Here is a 27,271-nt window from a genome sequence, read left to right on the forward strand (position 1 = left end):
AATCCTGTTTGCCAAGCACATTTTCTGGACTCTTTCAACCCTCCAAATTCCTTGTTTAAATTCTTTCCTGCTGTCTTCATATTCTGCAAGGGCTCTCGCTGTCTTCAGTTTTTACATATGCCTCCTTTTTGTTTTTGACTGAGCTTTATGATTTATCTTGTCATCCAAGGTTTCTGAATCTTGCCATCCTTATTCTTCATTTTCACAGGAACATGTTTATCCCAAACTCTAATCAACTGGACCTTAAAGATTCCTATGTGCCAGATGTGGATTTACCCTGAAACAGCTGTCCCCAATCCACATTATCCACATCCACTGTTCTCTGTCTATGACCTGATGTTTAGATTGATTCTAATCTAAAAAGTGAGATAACAAACTCTGTTATCTCACTTTTTAGATTAGAAACAATCTAAACATCAGGTCATAGTCAGAGAACACAGGGTGCCAACACCTTCAACATATTGTCTAGCTATCACCATTGTTAACAGCTAACCCGAGAATGCAACTTTTAAAAAAAGGGTTTTGTGATTTACACATGAAAGTGAAACTATCACTGTATTCGAACAGATGAAAGGCTTAACAGACAATCAATTTTTCAATGTATAATTTCAGTTACATCACACTGCAAATTCTTGCTATAAATTCTGTGTTACGATCGAGCCCTCCACAATCACCTGATGAAGGAGCGTTGCTCCGAAAGCTAGTGTGCTTCCAATTAAACCTGTTGGACTATAACCTGGTGTTGTGTGGTTTTTAACTTTGTACACCCCAGTCCAACACTGGCATCTCCAAATCATGGAATTCTTCCACCACTTTAGTACTTTCAACCAATGACTAGACTTTTCCTTATCCATAAGTAACTTAAAACTTATGGAATTGTTCCTAAAATCCGCCCTCACTCAAACTTTGATCATCTGGCCAGGCTCATTCTCCGATACCAGGTCTCGTATGGCCCCTTCCCTCATCAGACTGTTAGATATTGCTTCAAGAAACCCTCCTAGATGCATCTAACAAACATGCCCGCATCCTGACACTAAGGGAGTCCCAGCCAATTTATGGGAAGTTAAAATCACCTGCTACAACAACTTTGTTGTTTTTATATTTATCATAATCTGTCTGCATATCTGTTCTGCTATCTCCCATTGGCTTTAGGGAGGCCTGTAAAACAATCCCATCACTGTTCATAATCCTGTGCTCTTCACATATGGCCTCACTGGATGAGCTCCTGCAAGGAATCGTCTCTGAGTACAGCTGTGATATTCTCCCTTATCTGTAACACAACTTTCCCTCCTCTTTTACATCCCTCTCTATTTTGCATGAAACATCTGCATCCTGGAATATTAAGTTGCCAATCCTGTCCCCCTCTCAACCAAGTCTCTAATAGCTTACAAGGTCATGTTTATATGCATTAATCCAAGCTCAAAGTCAACAACTCAGACAAACAAACAAATGTCTAATGGATGCGCCGCATGGGCTGGTTGCGTGGAAAATAAAAGTTGGCAGATATATGATTGTCTTGTGTGAGGGTGAGAGAACAAGATGCAAGGTGATCAGAAATCCTGATGAGGCTGCTAAGGAACAACTGACCAATGGATGATCCTCCAGAAGGCAGGATTAGAGCCAATCATGTGGGATAGCAAGCACTGAGCAGGGGATAAGGAACCGTACCCGATATGATAATTAGTCAGGATGGAGTTGGCTGATCAACTAATGAGACTAGAAGGGGAGAACTGATCACTCCCTACGTTCCAACTCTGGGGCAAGTCTAGTTGACCTTTGCACATGTGGGCACATGGGTATAAAACCTAACAAAAAAATGGAAGTGTGGATGCTAGAAATCAGAAACAAAAACAGAAATTGCTGGAAAAACTCAGCAGGCCTGGCAGCATCTGTGGTGACAAATCAGAGTTAACACTTTGAGTCCAGTGACCCTAAAAAGTCTGATCTGTTTTGGTTTCTGAGTATAAGACTTTTCAACTGTGAGTTTCTTTTTGAGCCCGAAAACATACGTTTTGCATCAACAATAGTTTGGGAATCTTGAGCTGTTGATACCCAGAGTCAAGCAAAGGTACGACTAACTGACAAAATGCACTAGTTAAACAGGTTATACATTAATGTACGAGGAGAAAGTGAGGTCTGCAGATGCTGGAGATCAAAGTTGAAACTTTATTGCTGGAACAGCACAGCAGGTCAGGCAGCATCCAGGGAACAGGAGATTCGACGTTTCGGGCACAGGCCCTTCTTCAGGAATCCATTCTTGAGGAGAATTCTTCTTTGAGGAGAGGTGTGATGTAGGCCGTGTATATGTGTAAGTATCACTTATATTTAAGTTTGGACATTGGAAGTTAGAATTAATGACATGATTTTTCTGCGTGACTGAATGATTTAATAATTAGTATTTCTGTAGCAATGGTGATTTCTTTTAAAACTTCTTTTAATATGGAGGGAGCTGTCAGAACCAATGGATTTGTGTGTGCATTGGGAGAGTTTACAACTGAGCAAAGTAAACATAGTGCATCAGTGTCTCTGTTAGAAATTTCTGAATTTGGTTTTAAGCTTAGAGAAATAACCATCGCTCAAAAATAAAAGGGTTTTCGCAAGGTTTGTAGCTCAGGTTGAGGTTTAGAGTGTAGGTTTGCTCTCTGAGCTGTAGGTTTGATATCCAGACGTTTCATTACCTGGCTAGGTCACATCATCAGTGGTGACCTCCAAATGAAGCGAAGCTGTTGTCTCCTGCTTTCTATTTATATCTTTCTCCTGGATGGGGTTCCTGGGGTTTGTGGTGATGTCATTTCCTGTTCATTTTCTGAGGGGTTGATAAATGGCATCTAGATCTATGTGCTTGTTTATGGCGTTGTGGTTGGAGTGCCAGGCCTCTAGGAATTCTCTGGCACGTCTTTGCTTAGCCTGTCCCAGGATAGATGTGTTGCCCCAGTCGAAATAGTGGTTTTTTTCATCCGTGTGTAGGGCTATGAGGGAGAGGGGGTCGTGTTTTTTTGTGGCTAACTGGTGTTCATGTATCCTGGTGGCTAACTTTCTTCCTGTTTGCCCTACGTAGTGTTTGTGGCAGTCCTTGCATGGAATTTTATAGATGACGTTGGTTTTGTCCATGGGTTGGACAACTAACAAACTTAAAAGACCCAGTACAACCCAGTACAGCTCAGCGAGCAAACCTACACCCAATAAAAGGTTTTGTTTGTTTCAATATGGGACAGTTGTGTTGAACTCCTTGGATGAAAATGGATAAATAAAGCAGTGCTCCTGAGAGAGAGAGAGAGAGAGAGAGAGAGGTTAGCAAAAATAGATTACCTTAGAGCAAGGAATTTAGTAATAGTTCTGAACCAATAACTTTTGAATCAAACATTAAAGAGGGAATTGAAGCTGAGAACATTTAAAGTCAGATGTAGGAAAGCTTCAGGAAAAGACTTCCAGATTTTCCAGACTGTGAACTGAAGTCAAGTTAACTTAAATCTATTGAGGTATTTGAGAAAAATGATGTCTTTTCTCTGCAATAAGGTTGTTTGTGGATACTGCATAGGGATGCTTTTGGGATCTGTAAAGAGTGTTTTGGGATTAATGGGAAATATACGACCATGTGTTCTAAATTTGCTAAACTTGAGTTATGTGTAAATAGTTTGGATTTATTCTATTGTTTTCTTCATTTCTTTTGTGAAATAACCTGTCTTACTTTGAAACCAAGACAAAATAAACTATGATCTATCAAGTCAAATTTCAGTCTGGGGTCTCATTTATCCAGTAATGCCATCAACTGGGATCATTTAAATAGAAAAGTGAAGTGACTAATTAGGTGTTACTTGAAATCCATTAATTGAGATTAACATCAATCAATAAGACTAACACCCCAATTTCTGAAATATTGAATGTAAGACTTTAGGTCTGTGAGTCACAGGTACCTCCAAGCTAGTCAGTCGATGATTCACAAGTAATTTTAAGGTTGCTTATGTTAGTTTATTAAGAAGCAACAGTTTGGAGATGATACATTAATTAAATAGAGAAGAAACTTGTGATGCAAAGACTATGGACCAAATGCTGAAAAATGGGATTAGAAAGTTAGGTATCTTATTGACCAGAGCAGACTTGATGGGCTGAAGGGCCTTTATTTGTGCAATAAACCTCTACAACTTCATATAAGTATACAACCTGTGATGGTTGAGGTTAGTTCATTGATACCAGAGGATGAATCACTGGTTGGTCCAGAGTTTGTTGACCTCAGTAGCTTGTGATGGCACATCCTGCTCTCTAACAGAAGTGTTCAGGAACTCTTCCCTTGGCCTTCCTCCATCTTTCCTGGTCCACCTATCTGAAGAAGGTAACTGTCTGATGAGGGCTGCTACATGACTACAAGCACTTGTTAATACATTTTATTTCTAGGGTTTGCTGGTTTACTGATATCCATCTTTGTTTGAATTTTTCTAACAAATGAATGTGGAATAGCTACCCAAGATGATATGGTTACCTCTCTCACTGTCCAGCACATGCCTCAAAACTATTTACTTGATGGTGAAGATCAGTTCCTGGTCTTTCTCAAAAGGAAAAATCAGTAAAACTGGAAAATGATGCATACAATGCTGACTCCTATATACACTTCAAAGTAGAGCTTTTTCAAAGAGGGGTAATCACCAGCTAATCGATAACAGTTTATTATTGTAAATGATAATATTTATGAAGGGTTCTTATTTCTTATGATTCTGCTTTACTTACCAGTAACCATGCTGACTAGCAAACCTATCATAACTGCAGTTAGGCATCCAAATGGGGTGTAGTATCCATAGGATATGGAAAAAATATCTTCAAATAGGCTGTTCCTAAAGTAGAATTTAAACTTAAATTACTGATAATAGACATTCCATATTGTACATTTTGGTTATTCTTCCTACTTATTGGTTACTGCACTGGAACCTGAGCTGCTATTTCCCAATGACGTCACAAAAGTTAAAGATTTTATAAAGTACACAATGTTCTCCAATTTTCTGACTTTCAGACCAAGACTGATAGAAAACACGGGCCAGATGTCTGTACTGAACAAGAACCACTATTTATTACAACTCTAACTATAGGTAAGCAGCTACAAACTACTGTCATTTAACCCTATCAGTTCAAAAAACTAATCCCCTTATAAACCTCCCCATAAACACACACCAATAAAATAGACAGGGTACAACATATAAGGCAGACAGGAAAAACTGGAAAGACAGTTCTGTCATCTTTGTTCTCAGGTTCTGTTACGAAGATGATCTTCATGATTCTTCTGCTGGTCAGCACATTGCTTCAATTGTCTTTCTCCACTGGTTGGTTCACTCAAAAAGTGTTTCTGACTTCTCACTTAGAAGTCACAGCTTATACTAGCCTTGCAGGAAAGATAAACAGGTTTTCTTCCAGTTTGACTGCAGAGAACAGAAAGACTACCCTTGATCTGGGAAAAAAATTGTATATCTCTCTCTCTCTCTCATGCATACACACACTCTCACTCTCTCTCTCTCTCTCTCTCTCTGTAATTTGTTCCCAGCTCCAAACTGTTTAGTTACCTGAGAACCAATCATACAGCTGTTGCAGTGAAAGGGTCTCTGTCATCAATAGTCTGGTTGGTCAAGCAATTGTTTATGATGCTTGCCATGAGTGTCAGGTTACTTGCTTGTCAATACTGCAGCCATTCTTTCAAACAGTGGTTTTAAAAAAGTCTTTCTCATTTCAGTTCACATTTTAAAAAAAAACAGAAAATGGAAGAAAAGCTCCCAACATTATTAAATAACTGTAAATTCAAAGATCTAGGTCTAGATTAATTCACTAGCTGGTAAGCCTGTTGGGATACATTCATTTTCTTGTTTGCCTGTGGTTAGAATTTACTTTTTTGGAACAAACAGTAGTTCATGTCATGTATTGAAACCTGGTCAATATTTTCTGTTAACCTGAGTTCATCAGACATGTAAATCAAGGTGGGAGGGGGGGAGCTTTTGTGTAATTTGATTAAACCGTTACTGTTTGTGACAACCCTGGGATGAGTGTGGCTTGAGTTTCTGTGTAATTTGTACTTTAAGGTTTGAATAAACAATTTGACTTACGTTTTATTTGATGCTGGAGACATTTCTATGGTGAGTAAAGATGTTACATTGGTGGAGCTTGAACTCGTGACGTTAAATAGATGGCAACCTGCTGCTGATATCTTCAGCTTCCTTGTAAATCTAGCAGCTGCCGGATACACTTGAGAGCCAATTCCCAAAAGTAAATTCAAGACAGAACTAAACAGCATACCCACAAATGCTCCCTGGGATTAATGGAATCAAAGAAAATGTTGTCATTACGACACTACACAGAAGGGGATAAACATGGGGAAACTGATTACTATAGTCCCTCTGGCAGCAGGGTCAACCTGAGTGAACGTTATTTTAATTGCTTGTCCACTAGTGATAGGTGTGTATCTGATATAATCAGTTGAACGTTTCTCAGGACTCCTCCCATTGATAGAAATCTTGGAGAAATGGTGTAAGCACTTACTTTACTGAAAACAGAAATGATGGAGAAACTCAGTAGGTCTTGCAGTATCTGTGGACTCAGAAACAGAATGAACGTTTCAAGCCCAATATGACTCAAGCCCAAACTGACGGAAAGTAAGAATGAAGTTAGACTTATCTCACACTTTTGACTTTATTAGGACCTTCCAAATCTTTCAGAGGCAATTTCTTACTTTTCAAATACAGTCACTGTTTGCTTATGGTAGAAATTAGCAAACTATTTAGCGTGGACAATAAATGCAAAATTATAACAAGTTTAAAATTCACAAGATGATTTAACGTTGGTAAAAATCCATATTTCCCCTGCAGGATACTAGTAAAGATTCCTAAAAAGTAGGCAGCATAATGAAGTCATAAGCATATTTAAAAGTGAGAACAAGAGCAACAGCTACTGATGGCCATGAAATCATTCATTACAATACATGAGTTAGCTACAGGATAAGACTGAAATTCCACTCTTGTGCTTGGCCTTACCTTGCTATTGCTCTTTGGAAACAAAGCTGCTAAAGTGAATACACCCAGTAGAGGTCCTAGAAATACTCCATCAATACTTCGGATTAGCTGAGAAAGAAAATGAACAGTGCATTATCAACAGGAACAATAATATTGTTTTTGAATCTAAATTTGTAAATTAAACTACATTCATTTTATAGTTTAACTTAATCATGCGTTTACCTGCATTACATTTTCACCTAAGATTGAAGTTAACCCTGCAAGAAGCATTGTCAAACCCCCGAACGTCATCGCTAAGTGAAATAGAGAAGAAAATCAGCAGGAATGCATTGTTTGTGGATGTTTAGAATATTTTACTTTTCTTAATTTCATCAATTATTCTTGTTACTATGATGCCAACGTTCAGCACAAGGCTCATCCAGTCACTGAACACACTCAGGAATTAGCTCCCTTTGGTGTGGGGTTATGTATCTGATTCTGTACGTCTTATTCATTCATGGGATGTGGGTGTTGCTGGTGAGGCCATCCTTAATTCCCCTGAAGAAGGGGAGTTGTGCTGCCTTCTCAAATGCCTGCAGTTCTTGCGGCGTAGGGATACCCACAGTGATGTCAGGAAGGAAGGTTCAGGATTTTGCCCAGCAATAGTGCAGGAATGGAATAGAGTTTCAAGTCAGGGTGTTGTGTGGCTTGGAGGGGAACTTACAGATGGTGTTGTTCCCATGTACCTGCTGGCCTTGTAATTCTCGATGGTAGAAGTTACGAGTTTGAGGAAGCCTTGGTGAGTTACTGCAGTGCATCTTGTAAATAGTGCCCCCTGCTGCCATTGTTCGTTGGAGCAAAGGAAATTAATGTTTAATATAGTGGATGGCCTGCCAATCAAGGGGCTGCTTTGTCATGAACGGTGTCAAGTATTTTCAGAGCTGCACTCATTCAGGCAAGTATTCCAACATACTCCTGAGTTTTGTCTGGTAGATGGCCAACAGGCTTTGGGAGACAGATGTGTTACCCACCACATGATTCTCAATCCCTGACCTGCTCTTGTAACATAGCATTTATCTGGCTAGTCCAGTTCAGCTTATGGAACATATAATCCTGAGATATCCGGGGATTCAGTGATTGCAATTCCATTGGATGTCAAAATGGTTAGATTATTTGATGTTGGAAATGGTCATTACTTGGCACTTATTGTGCATGAATGTTACTTGTTGCTTATCAGAGTTGAGGGTGTGGTGCTGGAAAAGCACAGCTGATCAGGCAGCATCTAAGGAGCAGGAGGATTGACATTTTGGGCATAAGCCTGACTAGCTGTGCTTTTTCAGCACCACACTCTCAACTCTGATCTCCAGCAAGTGCAGTCCTCACTTTCTCCTTGTTGGTTAGCAGCCCAAAACTGGCTATTGTCAAGGTCTTGCTGGACATGGCCTGCTTTAGTATCTGAGGGGTCACGAATGGTGCTGAACGTTGTGCAGTCATAAGTGAACATCCCCACATCTGACCTTACAATGGAGGAAAGGTCATTGATGAACCAACTGAAGGTGGTTAGGCCAAGAACACTAAAAGTGATTTAAAACTTTTGAATAGACTTTTGTGAACAGCGATGTCTTTATGACTATAGTAGAGGTTATAATAGATATTACTTAATCTCAATATAACTCCTGCAATTCTCCCATTACAGATACTGGATGAGTTGGTATGGTGAATGCAAGTATCTGGGAGGCATGGATTTGATATGAGTTGGCATGAAGTTGGCTTTGGTGTTAAGTGGATAGGTTGGGAATGTTTGAGAGGTTGTGACAGACGTTAAACATTATTTAAAACACAGTGTCAGGAGTGGTGTAACTGAAAATGCATGGATTTTCAGAGCTGTAAGAAATCCATCTTCTGAGAGAAACAGCAAGGAAGAAAAAAATGAAATAGCAGTCTGCAATTTTAGTGGATGAGTTAAAAATGGTTGTTCGTTTTCACTTACTGCTGATATGGAAATAAGATATGAAACACAACTGGAATCTTTCAATTGGTGAATTATTAAATAGCAAAGGAATTAATTTTAAAGATTGAGCATATAAGAATTAAAATTCTGCTAATGATGATGTGGAAAGCATACTAAAGCCTAGACTTTACTGAGGAATAGCAATGCCACACTGCAAAATTTAAAAAGTTTGAAGACACACTTTGAACGTCATATTATTAAGTTTGAGTGTGTGAGTTCAATATGAGAGTTCACAAAGAGAGGGGGAGTATTGATCAACATAAGACTGCACTGATACATCTGATTAGAGTCTGTTTAGATAATTGGAAGCTTATCTCAGCAGATGTAGGATTGTCTTAGGCATAAAAAATCATGATGCGGAGCATGTCTGCTGAGAGAGGAGAAACTTACTCTCAAGAAAGCTATCAAAATGTGCAAAGGATTTGGGATCGTCAACCATCAGCTAGAATATATTAGTGGGAGGTCAAACAAGGCTTTGTGTTACGCTACCAGCCATCTAGGCTAAATTCAAACAGTTTGGGAAAAAAGGACTAAATATTTGTTGACAGGTCAACAGAAAGATCAAAGTCAGGGGCAGGATGTAAATATTATGCAAGACATCATACAAAAGCAAAAGAAGCATATTTATTATGGGGAAAGCAAATAGCTGAATCACACACCGTACAAGTGCTTCACTAAAAAGAAGCACAGCAAGCATTTAAAGCTGCTGCTGGATAGGTATTGACTGGTGATTCTGATAGGTCACCCTACATCATGCAGGAGGTTGGTATGGTTAGGTTTAAATGTGGTAAATGATTTGTAACCATTAAAATCATGATTACAGAATGACCGCATCAGGGGACTGTTACATTTTGATAGACCTGTGTGAAGTGGCTCAAAATGGTGACTCCAAATGAAGCCCTCAAAACTAAGGTTGAGCCTCTATGATAGAATGCTCCTTAGGCCAAGAGAATAAATGCAATGGTAAGTATGAAGATCTGGAGTTTCAGATAGAAGCTATTAAGCAGAATCCACTCATCTCAGTTGAAGCAAGGCTGATACTTGGACTAGTAAACCAAAATGTGCCAGAAGAGATATGCAGCATTTTGCAGGTCACTAAGCCATTGATGCCGAATAGATACTAAAAAAAATAAAGATGTCTTTACAGATCCCAAACAGCCTTGTGGAGAATATCATCTAGAAGTAGATGAGAGTGCGAGAACAAATCAGCATCTGTTCAGAGTTCCAGCTGCCCGCAAGTCTAGCCTGAACAACAAGATAGAAGAATTGGGGAAAAAAAGGGAGTAATCAAGAAATTAGCAACTCCTACAAACTGGAGAAGCAACATGGGTAGCAATGGAACAAGCTGAAAAATTGAGAAGGTGCATGGATCCAAAGGACTAATTAGACCTTTGAAGATCTTATTACTCCATGCCAACTGTTGAAGAAAACTTTGCCACAACTTGCAAATACCCTAATAATTTTAAATACCCTAAATGTGAAGGATGGCTATTAACAAGTGAAGAGCCTGAAAGCAACAGTTTTATAACTACATTCTGGACACCAGCTACTTTACACCATTTTGCTTTTTAACTGCTTCAGAAAATGATCAATGCAGACTGCATCAGATCGTCAGTGAACTTCCCAGAATGGCTACAGTCTGTGTCATCAAATCAAGCCATTTATGATGTGCATCTCCAGACAAATAAAATGGCATGGAAAATTATATAATTGCTCTCTCTGCACTTCAAGCTCTATCCTATTGAAATTTCAGGAGTTGTAAGATAACCTAGAAACTTTGAGATCATTGTTCTCCTGTCATCAGAAAGATAGTTCCATGATCTCCAGTTTGGTTTTATAATATCTTCCACAAAGACTGCAGTCATAGCATTGATGCCCGAGGAGATTGTGCTGTGGACATGAAGAATAAAACAGGAGTTATCACAACACATGCTGTATGAATTTACAATCAAATATTCACATCAGCTTTAGCTATAGTGATTTGGCAGGTCAGTTTTTAAAGCCAAGAGTGTAGTGCTGGAAAAGCACAGCAGGTCAGGCAGCATTCGAGGAGCAGGAAAATCAATGTTTCAGGAAAAAGCCCTTCATCAGGAATGTCCAAACGTCGATTCTCCTGCTCCTCGGATGCTGCCTGACCTGCTGTGCTTTTCCAGCACCACGGTCTCAACTCTAATCTCCAGCGTCTGCAGTCCTCACTTTCTCCCAGTTTTTAAACCCATCTACTTCATAAATAAATATGCCCCTTTGGCCTCTCCTCATTGACCGACATATCTCTCGGAAAATGCAACACATATTGAAAACTTTAAGAGCAGAATTCCACCCATGAAATAGGTGGAGAAGGGCACCTGATGGTTCGGGTCGACACCAGGGAGAGACCTGTCCCCTACCCACCACCTTGGAAATTTATTCTGGGCATGCCATCTCATCACCAATTAAAGCATTTCACTGGGTCAGTTAACAGTCACTGTAGGGCCTTAGCTCACCTGTACTGCAACAACCTCAGCTCCAGGTGGGATAAGACAGAGCTGGCTGGTTGACTAGTGCCCCTGGTTGTCAGTTTGGTGGCTGTGTGGGGGAATGGGGAGGGGGTTTTCATCACAATTTTGTGCATAACAGAGGGACTAGACTGAAGGCAGAGGTGTGGTCACTGATGGACAGCCCTCACTTCCAACCATCCCCACACCCAGTTCATACCAGTCTTCTTAGTACCTATTCTCCAAATTGGGGTCAGTTTGGAGGGGGTTTGGCTTCAGCCTTGGTGCTGCCCAATTGTGGGTATTGGCTGGGTAGGTGGCACTGCCTACTCCAGGTTTACCATTCTGGTAGAAAGCCAACTGGCAATGAATCAGTGCCAGAAGATCTAGTTTCTTTCCAGGAGACTTTCATGCAATCTAAAAGGGCATCACGGTGGCTCAGTGGTTAGCATTACTGCCTCACAGCGCCAGGGACCCGGGTTTGATTCCAGCCTTGGGCGACTGTCTGTGTGGAGTTTACACATTTTCCCTGTGTCTATGTGGGTTTCCTCCGGGTTCTCCAGTTTCCTCCCATAATTCAAAGATGTGCAGGTCAGGTGAATTGGCCATACTAAATTGCCCATAGTGTTCAGGGGTATGTAGGTTAGGTGCATGAGTCAGGGGTAAATGTAGAATAATGGGGAATAATTGGGTGTAGTACTCTTTGGAGGGTTGGTGTGAACTTGTTGGGCCGAAGGGCCTGTTTCCACACTGTAGGGATTCAATGATTCTATTAAAATTGGAGAAACTCTGCCTTGTGTTCCAACAGTAAAATATTGCTCAGAACTTTACACACCTACAATAATTAATTTGTGCAACAATGTAGGTTTTAGCAATATTTAGATTTTTCCATGGAATCAGGGAATAAACTGAGTTTTGCAAAAAATAGAATACAGGGATAAAACAGAAGCAACATTACTTTTGAATGCATCTTGTACATGGATGAGAGTGGGAGGACAGTTAGAAGAGCTGATGACTGCTTCTTAATAGCATATGTAGCGGTATGTGTGGTTAATATTTGAAAATCTACAATAATAATGTCCCAGAATTTCTCTATCTTCTTTTACATCTCCTTGAACTCGTTAGGGCTCACCACTCTGTGGAGCCACTGGAAGACAATGAATTTACTCCCATGTACTTACTATTGGCATCTTTCAGTTATCACGGACTGACTCAGTTCCTAGCATTCAATATTTACCAGGTACGAATCAGCAGCTCACCACGTACAGTACAAAACAAATAACGCACTGTTTCCTCCTGCATCTCCATCCATATTGGTACTCAAATATCTTTCTTAATATCAATATTACTATCAGTACTTTTTGCACAAATATACACTTTATTGCAATATTATTCTAGATAACATGCTGTGAATTCCAATAGCTAAGGTAACATATTACATACCTCAAAGTGCCACTAAATGCACTGGCGATAAAAAGCCCTGGAACTCCAGGCACGTGAGACAAGATATCCAAAACCAAAAGTGGTGTAAGCTTCAGAAAAGTTATTGAAGAAAAATTAGTAAGGAAATATTTCTTGACATCTGCGATACCAGGTTAAATATTTCCTAACATTTATCAACATTGATAAATTCGATTAGCAAAAATATATGCAACAAATATGATTACTTCAAAACAATATTTTTAGCAAATTACTGATTTCAGTAGTTCGCTCTGTAATCTTCTCAGCTTCACTTGTTCTAAATTTATTCCAAACACACAACTGTGTCAATTTGCTATCTGACTCAATTTTCCATTTCACTGGTGCCCATAATCAAATCAAATTAGGAAAATCAGAATGGATTAAGGCAGTTGAGAAGAATTCACTGTGTATTCAGGACAGTTTCTGGAAACAAAATATCATGGATCCAACCAGGGATCAGGCCACACTGGATCTGTTTTAATGTAACAAGGCTGTTTTAATGAATGATCTCAGAGTAAAAGATTCCCTAAGGAAAATGTAACCCTAATATGGTGGAATTTGGTGTGAGAGCAAGAATCTTGGGTTGGAAACAACTGTGCTAAATGGAAATAAGGGTAATCATATCAGGATGAGGGCAGAATTGGCTGGAGTGGACTGGGAATGAAGTTTGGTGGAAAAAGATGGTTTGGGAACGATGGCAAATATGTGAGAAAATAATTCATGAATCTCAGTGAAGATATATCCTATTGAGTAAGAGGTTAGGGGAAAAAAAACAACCATGGTTAACCAGGGGAGTTAAGGACAGTATCAAATTGAAAGAAAAACAATCCATTGATTAAACGTAAACTCGAGAATTGGGTAAGTTTTAAAAAACAAAAAAGATGACCTAAAATAATAGAGGAGAAAACAAAATTTGACAGGAAACTAGCCATTAAGAAAACAGACAGTAAGAGGTTCTTTAAAGACAGGTCAGCTATCCTTTATCCTTTATCTAAAACCCTCGGGATCAATTATGTATTGGAATTCAGATAATTTTGCTTTTCAGGCCAAGGACAGGCAGCACCTACCTGAGGTAGTTTTCCTTGCTAGGTTACACTGAGAAAATATGAAACTATGTTCAGTGGGGTGAAGAAGTGTTGCAGTGAGCACAGTTGGGGAAAATGGTGTTGGTGAACATTGACATGTGGGGGCAGAGCAATGCTACAGTGCTTTGACACTCCAGCTGATTCACTCTGAATTATGTTGCTCAGCAGTCTTTAGACCAGCTACTGTATGTGAATGAAGCAAATTAGCTACAGGAACAGATACAAATAAAAACACTGAGTATAGTTACTTAAATTTATTCAAATTCATTTATTTGTAGTAGAAAAGCTAACAACAAAAAAGGTCAATTTTCTATAGATGGGATATTTGGGGCTGACATGAGACCAGGAATTGGATCTTGTACACTTTATTGACAGCTCTTCTGGAAAAGATTTTCCGGCATCATCTGCCTCATTAATTTTGGTTTTTCTTTCAAAAGTATACTCAGTTATAAAGTCATGTTGTTCCAGTGCATTTATCGAAGTGTCACACATCTTTACAGTATCATCTTTGGGTATTTCTTCCACCTGTTCTGTATCCATGTTATCCTCATCATCACTGGTTGTACTTCACTGTAGCAATCTCTTTGTCAGTAATAGCATGCATGACAGGAGTATTGTTATCAGCCTTAAGCACCTCTTCAATAACCTCAGCCTCCAGCTTGGTTGCACATTGGAAAGGAATGCATTTTGTGTACTCAAGAAGCTGGTGTACAATCTGCTGTACACACACAACCTTTCAAAGTTTTCTTTGATACTATTAACTTAATTGAATGTTGTTACAGGTCAAAGATTATGCCAAGCATTTGTCACAACTGTTTCATTAATAAAGCCACAGGCATTAGCTGATACAGAGTGTGCCTGTAACTGTAAGTTCCTTTTGAAAGCTTGTGATGCACAGGGCTCTGTTTACAACAACAAGCATGCTATCATGAGGATTTTCTATATTTACATTTCACACAATCCCTGCAGTGTTCGAAGAGGCCATTCAGCCACAGCATTTGCACTGACCCTCTGAGAGCACCTCATCCAGACCCACGTCCCAACCCTATCCACATAACATCACATTGAGGATGGCCAATCCACCTAGCCTGCATTGTGGGAGAAAACCAGAGCAACAGAGGAAGCCCACACAGTCACAGGGAGAATGAGACAGTCACCTGAGGCTTGAACTGAACCCGAGACCCTGAAGCTTTGAGGCAGCTGTGCTAACCACTGAGCCACCATGCTGCCATGTGAGCAGAATGCATTGTCTATAAACTGAATTAGTGATAATATGTTGTTGTTGGAAGGGGGAATGACTGAAGTAAACAGTGAAAATGTTTTCTTCATTGACAGTTTAGCAGTGGGATCCAAGAGCAGGATGATTTTGGTGTTCTTGAAGTCCAACTGCCCAACAATGTGAACATGCCTTTGGGACAAAGTCATGACTTGTTTCTCCGGTGACCCAGGCCTTCTTATTGGCGAAGGCAGAAATCCCACGACACCGGGTTATAGGCCAATAGGTTTATTTAAATCACAGGCTTTCAGAGTGTAAAGTATCAATAGCTGAACAGCAAGTGAAGGGATGACTTATGATCTGATTAACAAAAGCAAGCTCTGCTCTCATGAGAACAGCATGGTGGCTCAGTGGTTAGCACTGCAGCCTCATAGCACCAGGATCCCAGGCTCGATTCCAGCAAGTTTGTACATTCTCCCTGTGTCTGCGTGGGTTTCCTCCCACAGTCCAAAGATGTGCAGGTCAGGTGAATTGGCTATGCAAAATTGTCCATAGTGTTGCGTGCATTAGTCAGAGGGAAAGGGATCTGTGTGGGTTACTCTTTGGAGGGTCGGTGTGGACTGGTTGGGCCGAAGGGCCTGTTTCCACACTGTAGGGAATCTAATCTAATCATTACCAACAGCCTTAACTGGAACTTTGGGTCCATGTCATGTTACATGTAACCCCATTATACTGTTCTGTGTTTGCAAAATATTCCTTACAGTTCTGTTTTGACACAATCTTCTTGATAACTTGATATTATTTCTCTCCCTAAATTAATTTGTACAGTTTCGGATTACTTGTTACTTTGGTTAGATGCTTGGCATGTGACTCTTATACCTATTGTGTTATTCCAGGCATTTGGTTTGTCTCTAGCACTATCTTATTTTTAATGTTTTTGTAATTATCTCTCTGCCTCAATTAATCAGATTATAGGTCATCCCTTCACTTGCTATTCAACTGTTGACACTCCAATCACACCGTTTGTACTATGTTTTGACACTCTTAACCACCTGGAATTATCTTGCAATGATCTCTTTGCCTATAAATTCTGTACCTGTGTGTTTCCCTTCTAAAACTAACACTTCCAAATAAACCTGTTGGATTAAAACCTGATGTTGTGTGATTTTTAACGTTGTCCACCGCAGATCAACATTGGCACCTCCATGTCATCATTCTTATTAGCGTAGTAGTAAGCTGGTAATGTATTCCTCACTTTTGCCTCGTGTCTAGATTCCTTCGAAGGACCTGAGATTTCTGCTTTTCATAATTACAATCCAGTTTTATTTGCGTGTTCTTGTTCCATTGGCACATGGGAGAACAACAAACTGATCTTTAGCATCTTTAACACCTGCTGGTGTTTTCCCATCAGACATTGCTAATGTTTTCCTAGGGATATGTTGTCAAAAGAGAACTAGTTTTGTCTGCATTGTATATTTCCTCATGTGAAAGAGCATGGGCCGAAAATAGCTTTGTGAATTCACCAATAAAAGTTTCAACAGGTTCATCGACTGAAGGTGCCTTATCACCTCATACTTTTAAAAATTGATACTATACGCTATTTGAATTTCTACAACCAGTCTGTCATGTACTCACACACATCTTCAAGTTTTAATTCTTTGTGGTGTGTCTTGGCTTACTTCATGGTCAATGGGCCAGGCAATGGAATCGTTTCACTCCTTTGCTGATAGATTCGCCTCAACAAAACACGATTGAGTTCATTATTTTTTGACCTATGTTTGTCAATTGATCCTTAATTTTTGAGATTTACTTCCAGTATAAAATTTCAACAATTGGTTTTCTGTTTCTTTAAACCATATCTTGTTGCATACTCCTCACTCAGTTCTTTCACAGATGCACCATGGTCAAATCTTTGCAACACCTCCACTTTCTTGGATACTGATAAGGAACAGTGCTTCCTTATTCTTCCATCATCTATTGGGGCATTTAATGGCCTCTGTAAAATCTTTACTGGAAAAATAAAATAACTTTTGCACTGAAAAACACCAAGGGAAGCACGTGTGACACTCAACAGTATTACTAAACAGCTGGTTTTGATGGACTTCAGGTCAGAGTCAGTCAAGTTACTTCAGTGAAATGAAAACAAGGGGCCCAAATGACCCAACACTGATCTGACTGGGCTTTCCAGGGTTACTAATGTAATTATTAGTAGACCCCTAACAGAGTTTGAGTAAATTTTCTTCAGGGATTGAACACTGAGATTCTGTACAAAGGAGATCTGCTACCAGGAAAAGACCAGAGCCAGCCAGAGAGTCATAAAGTTGTAGCAATGTACAGCACAGAAACAGGCCCTTCGGTCTAATTCATCCATGCCAACCAGATAGCCCAACCTAATCTAGTCCCACCTGCCAGCATTTGGCCCATATCTCTCCAAACCCTTCCCATTCATATACCTATCCAGATGCCTTTTAAATGTTGTGATTGTACCATCCTCCACCACTTCCTCTGGCAGCTCATTCCATACATGCACCACTCTTTGTGTGAAAAAGTTACCCCTTAGGTCCCTTTTATATCTTTCCCCTCTCACCCTAAACCTATGCCCTCTAGTTCTGGAGTCTCCCAACCCAGGGGAAAAACCTTGTCTATTTATCCTATCCATGCTCCTTGTGATTTTATAAACCTATTTAAGGTCACCCCTCAGCCTCCACCCTCCAGGGAAAACAGCTCCAGCCTGTTCAGCCTCTCCCTCCCTCCACTCAAATCCTCCAACCCTGGCAGCATCCTTGGAAGTCTTTTCAAGTTTCACCGCATCCTTTGTATAGCAGGTAGACCAGAACTCCACCCTGTATTCCAGAAGTGGCCTAACCAATGGCTTGTACACCTGCAACATGACCTCCCAACCCCTGTACTCAATGTTCTGACCAATAAAGGCAAGCATAACAAACACTTTCTTCACTATCCTGTCTACCTACGACTCCACTTTCAAGAAACTATGAACTTGCACTCCAAGGTCTCTTTGTTCAGCAACTCTCCCCAGGAAGTTACCATTAAGTATATAGGTCCTACTAAAATTTGCTTTTCCAAAATACACAACCTCATATTTATCTAAATTAAACTCCATCTGCCACTTCTCAGCCCATTGGCCCATCTGATCAAGATCCAATTGTAATCTGAGGTTACCTTCTTCACTGTCCACTACACCTCCAATTTTGGTGTCATCTGCAAACTTACTAACTATACCCCCTATGTTCACATCCAAATCATTTATATAAATGATGAAAAGTAGTGGACCCATAGAGTTGTAGCAATCCTTGTGGCACTCCACTGGTCACAGGCCCCCAGCCTGAAAAGCAAACCTCCACCACGCTCTAGCTCTACTTTTGAGCCAGTTCTATATCCAAATGGCTAATTCTCCCTGTATTCCATGAGACCTAACTTTGCTAACCAGTCTACCATAAGGAACTTTGTCGAACGCCTTACTGAAGTCCATAAAGATCACATCTACTGCTCTGCCCTCATCAATCTTCTTTGTTACTTCTCCAAAAAACTCAATCAAGTTCATGAGACACGATTTCCCACACACAAAGCCATGTTGACTATCCTTAATCAGTCCTTGTCTTTCCAAATAAATGTACATCCTGTCCCTCAGGATCCATCTAACAACTTTGATGGTGGTTGGCTGCATTTGGTCACAGATTTGTCGTGCGTATAGTTTTTGGACGTGCGGTTAAAGGATACCTGATCTATATATGAAAAAGAAGAGAGAGGCCAAAATGAACATAAACCCCTTCAGGAACAAGGCTGAGGGAATACTAATAGAGGATCAGGAAATGGCAATGGCAGGAATCATTACTTTGCATCAGTCTTCATCCTAAAGGATACTAAAATAATCCAAAAATACTAAACAACCATGGAGCAAGAGAAATATATGAAATAAACTATCACTGCAGAAATAATGGGTCTCAGGGTTGATAAGTGTCCTGGACCTGATGCATTCCATCCAAAGACTTTGAAGGAAGTTGCTGCAGAATATAAATGCACTGGTAATAATCTTCTAGGAATCCTGAGATTCTGGAAAAGTCCCAGATGATGGGAAAACTACCAATGTCCTTCTATTCAAAAGCCGAGGTAGATGAGCGGAGGTTGACAGATAGATTGAAAGAGCTGCGGATAGTGAGGAGGATGCAGCAGGATATAAATAGGCTGGAGATCTGGGAGCAGAAACAGCAGAAGGAATTAATCTGGACAGCGCGGTCGGCACGGTGGCACAGTGGTTAGCACTGTTGCCTCACAGCGCCAGAGACCCGGGTTCAATTCCCGCCTCAGGCAACTGACTGTGTAGAGTTTGCACATTCTCCCTGTGTCTGCGTGGGTTTCCTCCGGTGCTCCGGTTTCCTCCCACAGTCCAAAAATGTGCAGGTCAGGTGAATTGGCCATGCTAAATTGCCCGTAGTATTAGGTGCAGGGGTAAATGTAGGGGAATGGGTCTGGGTGGGTTGCGTTTCGGCGGGTCGGTGTGGACTTGTTGGGCTGAAGGGCCTGTTTCCACACTGTAAGTAATCTAATCTAATCCACACTGTAAGTAATCTAATCTAATCAAGATCTGAGGTGATGCATTTTGGGAGATCTTATGCAGAAGCGAAGTATAAACTAAATAGCAGAATCTGTGGTAACATCAACGTACAAAGGAAGCCAGTCATACAAGTCCACTGTTCCCTGAAAGTGACGACACAAGTAAATGTGGTCAAGAAGGCTTATAGCATGCTTACCTTCATCAATCAGAGCACAGAATATAGAAACTGGCATGTCATGTTGCAGCTGTATAGAAATTTAATTAGGTCACATTTGGAATATTGTGTACAGTTCTGGTTGCCAGAAGGATGTGGAGGTTTTGGAGAGCATAGAGAAGCAGTTTACCAAGTTTGCCTGGTTTGGAGGGTATTAACTGTGAAGAGAGATTGGACAAACTTGGTTTCTTTACACTTGAACATTGAAGGATGAAGGACGACCTGATAGAAGTTTACAAAATTATGAGAAGCAAGGATAGAATGGTTAGTTGGAATCTTTTTCCCAGAATAGCAATGCCAATTATTACAGGTAATGGGATAAGCGCTTTATAGGGAATAGGTTGGGAAGTTGAATTGAGAATAATAGATCATCACACTAAATGGTGGAGCAGATTTGATGGGCTGAATGGCCTACTTTTGTTCATTCATTTCATGGTCTTCTAGCATCATTTTAACAATTATCAATGAAATAATTACAGCAAAATTGAAATAAATTGATCCACAGGTGACAAATAAAAATAATTAGCCAGTTATCATGATAACCAATTAAATACCTAATCATGTTTTATCAAGACGATCTAACCACCATCTTTCCTAATTGACTCAATTATTGATTTATTATTGTATCAAAAGTTATTCAACACAGATGCAATAATTGGTTAAGATACAATCAGTAACATACATGTTTGAATACTTATTGGAAATCTCTGTCACACACACACACCTCTATCTCTCTATGTCTTACTTTTTGCACAGATTGGTTTTCTGAGTAAAAAGAAACACTTTGACCAATGGGTTATTCTTTGAAGGCAAAGTGTAGCTATTCCAGAGTCTGTCAGCCTGAAGTTCTGGCATATGTCTTTGTATTCCCTTATGGGGATGTGGACATTGCTAGCTGGGCCAGCATTTATTGCCCATCCCTAGTTGCTCTTGAGAAAGTGTTGGTGAGCTGCCTTCTTGAATCAATGCAGTTCTTGTGCTGTAGGTAGACAAACAACTAATTGTACAAGGTTTTTTCTTAAGTCTAGAAGACATAGATTGTTCAGGAAACATTATCTTGACACCCCCTTTAATCACTCTTTCAAAAGGACAAATAGATTTCACCCTGAATCCAACAAGGTTTCTTTCCAGATTTGAGAGAGATCAGTTGGATAGCTCGTTCTTAGTTGGTTTTCCTCCATCTGAACTAGATAAAAACCAAGCCAGTCTCTAAGCCAATCACTGTTCAAAACAGTAGGGGTTTGCAGCAAAGCAAGCAGTTATCACCAGTCATGTGATTTACAGAAAACCTTGTTTGAAAGAAACCAAAGTTCACAGAGAATTTTCAATGACCTCTTAAAGAAATTGCTCCAGATACATCTGCAAAATATGAAGTGAATCCACTTTCCACAATCCTTCAAATCTTGTATACTTCAAGGGATATTAATTATCCAGCATCTTTGCAATGATGCACATGGGCAATCACGACTCTGAGGATTGACATTGCGATCTGCAGGCATAATGGTCATGTACCCATGCAAATGCGGAGTAATGTTTCACTTCATCTGCAGGAGAAGCAGGTGTACAATAAATGCGAATGTGTCCAGATTGGGGAGGGTGTGGAATTTACGGGTGGTGCTTGACTTATGGTACCTGAGCTCCTTCAAGGAGCAGGTGGGTATTGAGCTGACAGGAACATGGTCTGTGCTAAAGAGGACACTTCAGACTTCTAGTGAGAAAGCTTCCAATCTGCTACTCCCAGCTACACATGAAGCAGCAGCATTTTAAAGTCATAGTCATAGAGAGTCATAGAGTCACACAGCACAGAAACTGGCCCTTCAGCCCACCATGGCTATGTTGACCAACAAACACCAAAGTACACCAATCTCAGTTACCTGCACTTGATCCATAGCCTGTTATGCCCTATCATTTTAAGATGCTTCTTAAATATTGTGATAAAATTAAACCTTGGATAAAGTGTGGCAGTTTGAGATACTAACAAATCTTTATTTCTTCGATACAACCTCCAGATCCCATTTCCAAGCCAGGACACAAAACAGAGGAAGCCTAGTCACTAAGCCCATCTCCACATATCCCTTAACCACACCTCTGAGGGGGAACAACCTCAGAGGGCTTAATATTAAGGTGTTCTTCACCAACCTCTAATAACACAGAAACATTCACCTCAGGGGGTAATTTATCCAGAGGAGACCTGAAGTCATGTTCTGGTGAGGACAGACTGATGCAGGTCTTCAGCTACAGGTCAAGACACTGAGAGGACTGTTGGAGAACAGCCCCCACCCTCAGCCTCTGGGTTCAACCACTGATCAGCCGAAGGAAATGCTGAGGCAAGTAGATGAATCCATGGCCCAGCTGCCAGAGATCATGTGTAGATTGGTGTAAAGGGCAAAGAGGTCTGATCAGGTTGTTGTGGTGTTAGCTCATAACAGTTTCCACAGATTGATGGCCAGTGCTATTCAGACCAGGTCAAGTAGAGCAATCAGTATCTGCTGGATCTTCACAGCTGCCAGGGCGGAGGGAGGAGAAAGAGCATCCATCACTCCATCACTATAGCCATTAATGTGTTCATTCACTGGCAAGGCTGGGGGCACCAGAAACCTAGTCCTCCCTCCAGGTGCCTCAAGAAAGAGGAACAACAGATAGGCACCAAGGGATTATCATCGCAGGACACTACAGAGGTACCTGATGTACCACCTCCCCTCTGCAGGGATCCAAATGCCTCCTCGAAGGATGCACCTTCACCTGGACAGGAAACTTGCTCTCGGCCTGAGAGCACCAGAATGTAGCGATAGGAAAGAAAGGTTAAGAAACACTAGAGGCACTGGAAGTGTACACATTTGCACAATGTGACAAATACTGCTCTCTGTATGACAGGTCTGTGGTCTCTCTGAATCTGTTAGGGCTTCTCATTCTTCCTTGTAGTCTGCATTGAGGGGCACTGATCTCCATGGTCATTCACAAGTACAGCATGTGGAGCTTGCAAAGAGTGCTGAGGCTGGGAATTGTTCAGAACTTAAACATTGTGACAGCTACTAGAATAGTGGCACACACGTGCAGGGATAGTGTGCTGTGTTGTGGGTCACAAAAGAGCTGGACATTGAAGGAGTGAAGTCCTTTTGTGTTCAGTAATGTGGCTGGATGATACCAGGTCCTCCAAGCCCCTCATGTGTACAGTTAATGACCCCATGTACCTGAGGGAATCCAGTGACAGCTGCAAATTCAATGGCTTAACCAGTTGGGTTCTCTAGGTCTATGGTGAACTGGACACATCAAATTGCTTTTCTATAAAGGGCTATGGCAAGCTCATGAAAGTACTTGTGGATTGCTGACTTGGGGATGCTACTCGTACGCCCAGCTGATGTCTCTGAGGAACTGTGGGGAGGAAGTTCAATGCCTCTGCGATTTTCAGCATCCACCTACCATTGCTCACGATGCTGAAACATTTATTAAAAGCCCCACACGGCATGATATGGTAAATGTTAACAAGATCTGCAGCCTCTTGTGTTGGTGCACTGTCACTCAAGGAGATGCTAACTCATCTCACAGCATCGTTCAGCCAGTCTCCTAACAATCTGCCAGCGTACTGCTTTACCAGCCTGAGTAAAACAGATTCTGCGTTCAATTGCATGGGATTTTACAAACGTTTCAGAGGAATCACACTCTGCAATTCCATCCAGTTTCCCTGAAGAATGAGAATCGTTGTCTCTTTCAATTTATGAGTGACATTGTAAAACATCTCATCAAGGATTGGAAGATTGCAGTGAGAAACAGACACACCCAGTTCAATAATATCCAAAAGGAAATGTCAGATTTCTTAAAAACAGTTTTAAAAACACCCTTTACATACAGAATATTATACTTGACAGTTGATACAGGAATTCATGGTTACTAATCTAGTTGAAAAGATCTTCTAATCAAAATTGTTTGAAAATCGCTATCCTGTTGAACTAAACCAGTCTCAAAACTACAAGCTTGAATGAAAGGGCAATGAGACACACAGCTCCTTAGCGTTATGGTCTAAAACCATATTATTACTTGCCTGGTTACTATTGCTGATTCTTTTTGCCTCCATTGGGTCACAGGTTTCGTAAACTGCATACATGATCAAACCACACATACACGCTGTAACTGTCACTCCAAGCATACTAAACCAGTTTAGGAATATTGCCCTGTTAAATAAGAAAGAACTGTCGATCAGCACATGAAGCTTCAGTACACAGCAACAACCAAAAATAATGAATTTTTAAAGCTTTCTGATTTCCAACCAGACATTTCTGACCATAATTTACTGTCTCCTGGGTTACATTTGGTTTCAAAGTTGTTGATTTTAACCTTGGTATCTCTCTATGACCTCCACCATTCCTTGATTTTTTTTTCTGGGTGTTTTATCCATTAAAATGATCTTGGTCTGAATTCTGGTGAGATTCTGAGTTTGTGTGAAGGGAGAAAAAGATGATAAAGGGGTTTTCTGCTCCAGGTAGTGATTGCCAACTGTTGCTGGGAAATGTGTGTAAAATTTGAATGGGGATAGAATCTGATTAGGCTCCAGTGAATGAATTGCTGCTACATAAAAGCACCTGGGATTTGGGATGGCTATTTGAGGTGGCATGATGGCACAATGGTTAGCACCACTGCCTCACAGCAACAGGGGCCTTGGTTTAATTCCAGCCTGGGGTGACCATCTGTGTGGAGTTTACACATTCTCCCTGTGTCTGTGTGGGTTCCCTCTGGGTCCTCCAGTTTCCTCCCACAGTCCAGGTTAGGTGGATTGGCCATGCTAAATTGCCCACAGTGTGCAGGCTAGTTGGGTTAGCCATGGAAAATTCAGGGAGGGCGGATGGGTCGGAGTGGACATGATGGGTCGAATGGCCTGCTTCGACACTGTAGGGGTTTTGCATTTCATGTATTCTTGTGTGAACCTACAATAAATGATGAATAGAATTCTTTCTGGCCAATATGAGTCATTGAATTAATAATCAAATGGCTGAGATGTCTTATAAGGTTATGTTTCATACAATCAGGGGCTTAATGCACACAAACTTAACATGTAGCTCCTCAAGTGAAGCTACAGGACTTGAACATAATGTAACAAAGCATCAATTGTAAATGCAAATGAAGATGAAGTTTCTTTATACTTGGGTGGACTATAACCTGGTGTTGTGTGATTTTTAACTTTGTAAACCCCAGTCCAACACTGGCATCTCCAAATCATTGTTATACTTGGAGTTGTTAATTTTTAAATGAAATACCAAATAAGAAGTGAGAATTTAATTATCAAAGTGGGTTAAGCATTGATTTATTAAACTTAGAAAGTGCAGTGTCCATGGGCTAAACAAGCAGTAGTCAAAAAGTCGAGATTAGAGTGGTGCTGGAAAAGCACAGCAGGTCAGGCTGCATCCGAGGAGCAGGAAAATCGACTTTTCGGGCAAAAGCTCTTCATCAGCTCTTTCCTGATAAAGGGCTTTTGCCCAAAACGTTGTTTTCCTGCTCCTTGGATGCTGCCTTACCTGCTGTGCTTTTCCAGCACCAATCTAATCTCGACTCTAATCTCCAGCATCTGCAGTACCCGCTTCTGCCTAGCAGTCAAAAAGTGTAGTGCTGGAAAAGCACAGTCGGTCAGGCAGCACCCAAGGAGCAGGAGAGTCGACGTTTCGAGCATAACCTTTTCATCAGGGGCTAAGGGGCTAAGAGATAAATAGGAGAGGGGTTGGGGCTGGGGGAAGGTAGCTGGGAATGGGATAGGTAATAATGCTTGGGGTGATGGTGATAGGTTGGAGCGGAGGAGGGGAGCGGATAGGTGTGAAGGGAGATGGACAGGTAGGACAGTTCAAGAGGGCGGTGCCAAGTTGGAGGGTTGGATCTGGGATAAGGTGGGGGGAGGGAAGGTCAGGAAACTGGGAAACTGGTGAAATCAACATTGATGCCATCTGGTTGGAGGGTCCCAAGGCAGAAGATGAGGTGTTCTTCCTCCAGGTGTTGGGGCCCACATCCAGCAGAGATTTTCCTGCACCTCCAAACACCTCATCTACTGTGTCCATTGCTCTCGATGTGGTCTCCTCTACATTGGGGATACAGAACGCCAACTTGCGGAACATTTCAGAGAACATCTCTGGGACACAAGCACCCAACAACCCGACCGTCCTGCGGCTGACCATTTCAAGTTCCCCTTCCGCTCTGCCAAGGACATGCAATCCTGGGCCTCCTCCACCACCAACTTCTAGCCACCCGGCACATGGAGGAAGAACACCTCATCTTCTGCCTTGGGACCGTCCAACCACACGGCATTAACATTAATTTTACCAGTTTCCTGATCTTCCCTTCCCACCTTATCCCAGATTCAACCCTCCGACTTGGCACCGTACTCTTGAACTGTCCAACCTGTCCAACTTCCTTCTCACCTATCCACTCCCCCCTTCCGCTCTGACCTATCACCATCACCCCCACCATCATCTATCTATCACATTCCCAGCAACCTTCTCCCCAGCCCCACATCCCTCCCATTTATTTCTCAGCCCTCTTGGGCAACCCCCCACATTCCTGATGAAGAACATTGGTTCTCCTGCTCCTTGGATGCTGCCTGACCAGCTGTGCTTTTCCAGCACCACACTTTTTGACTGTGACCTCCAGCGGTCCTCAATTTCTCCTCATCAAACATGAAGAAAATTATTTTATAAACAAAATTCAGAAAAGCTGTAAATGATCAAATATTAATAAAGTTTGCATGATGTATTCTCTTTGAAGTCTTCAATTTTGACTTTTGTTAGCTTTTTCCACATTCTTCTTCTCTCAGTAATATCATTGATTATATGGGAGTTGCAAAAACACAGCTTAGGCTGTGACTTCACTTAGAACAGGCATTAACTCTACCTCAGCCAGAAAATGAATTAAAATGGAAAGACCAGTTAGGATTTTGTGACAATTTAATAATTCCATAATCACTATTAGTGGTGCAAATGTTACCCCAATGAAATATTGTCGTCAAAGTTTTTCATCTTGCACTTAACAGATCAAATGCAGAATATCAAATTTCAAATGATCACACCAATGTATACTGCAGAAGAAAACATTCTGATTGGTTGGCAAGTGATCGTCCACGATTGCTCTAATTGCCTGAGGGATTACCTTAGAGAAAACCAAAGGGCACTATTGATCTCCCAAGTTCCCAGTAATTTAGGAAAGGAGCAAGACTTAACATATGGAAATGAAGCAGTCTAATATTTCTTCATGTTCTGAATGAGAAATCATGAATGTGTTCTCTACAACTGCTTACTTGCA

At 40.9% G+C, this 27,271-nt stretch overlaps 1 protein-coding gene across 1 annotated transcript in view; it reads right to left on the reverse strand.

The window, feature by feature from the left end:
- Positions 1-27,271, reverse strand: part of LOC122562290 (sodium-coupled monocarboxylate transporter 1-like) — a 69,518-nt gene that overhangs the window by 10,563 nt on the left and 31,684 nt on the right. The window contains exons 9-15 of the mRNA XM_043715095.2: positions 24,036-24,165; positions 12,891-12,979; positions 10,742-10,863; positions 7,206-7,276; positions 7,005-7,091; positions 6,081-6,283; positions 4,723-4,826 (exon numbers count right to left, since the gene is read on the reverse strand). Of these exons, the coding sequence (XP_043571030.2) occupies positions 4,723-4,826; positions 6,081-6,283; positions 7,005-7,091; positions 7,206-7,276; positions 10,742-10,863; positions 12,891-12,979; positions 24,036-24,165 (806 nt within the window). The remainder of the gene's footprint in view (positions 1-4,722; positions 4,827-6,080; positions 6,284-7,004; positions 7,092-7,205; positions 7,277-10,741; positions 10,864-12,890; positions 12,980-24,035; positions 24,166-27,271) is intronic.

The sequence above is a fragment of the Chiloscyllium plagiosum genome, unplaced genomic scaffold (assembly GCF_037043375.1).
Source record: "Chiloscyllium plagiosum isolate Xiang-an unplaced genomic scaffold, Cpla_swu_hap1 HiC_scaffold_25, whole genome shotgun sequence".
In the NCBI taxonomy this organism is placed as follows: domain Eukaryota; kingdom Metazoa; phylum Chordata; class Chondrichthyes; order Orectolobiformes; family Hemiscylliidae; genus Chiloscyllium; species Chiloscyllium plagiosum.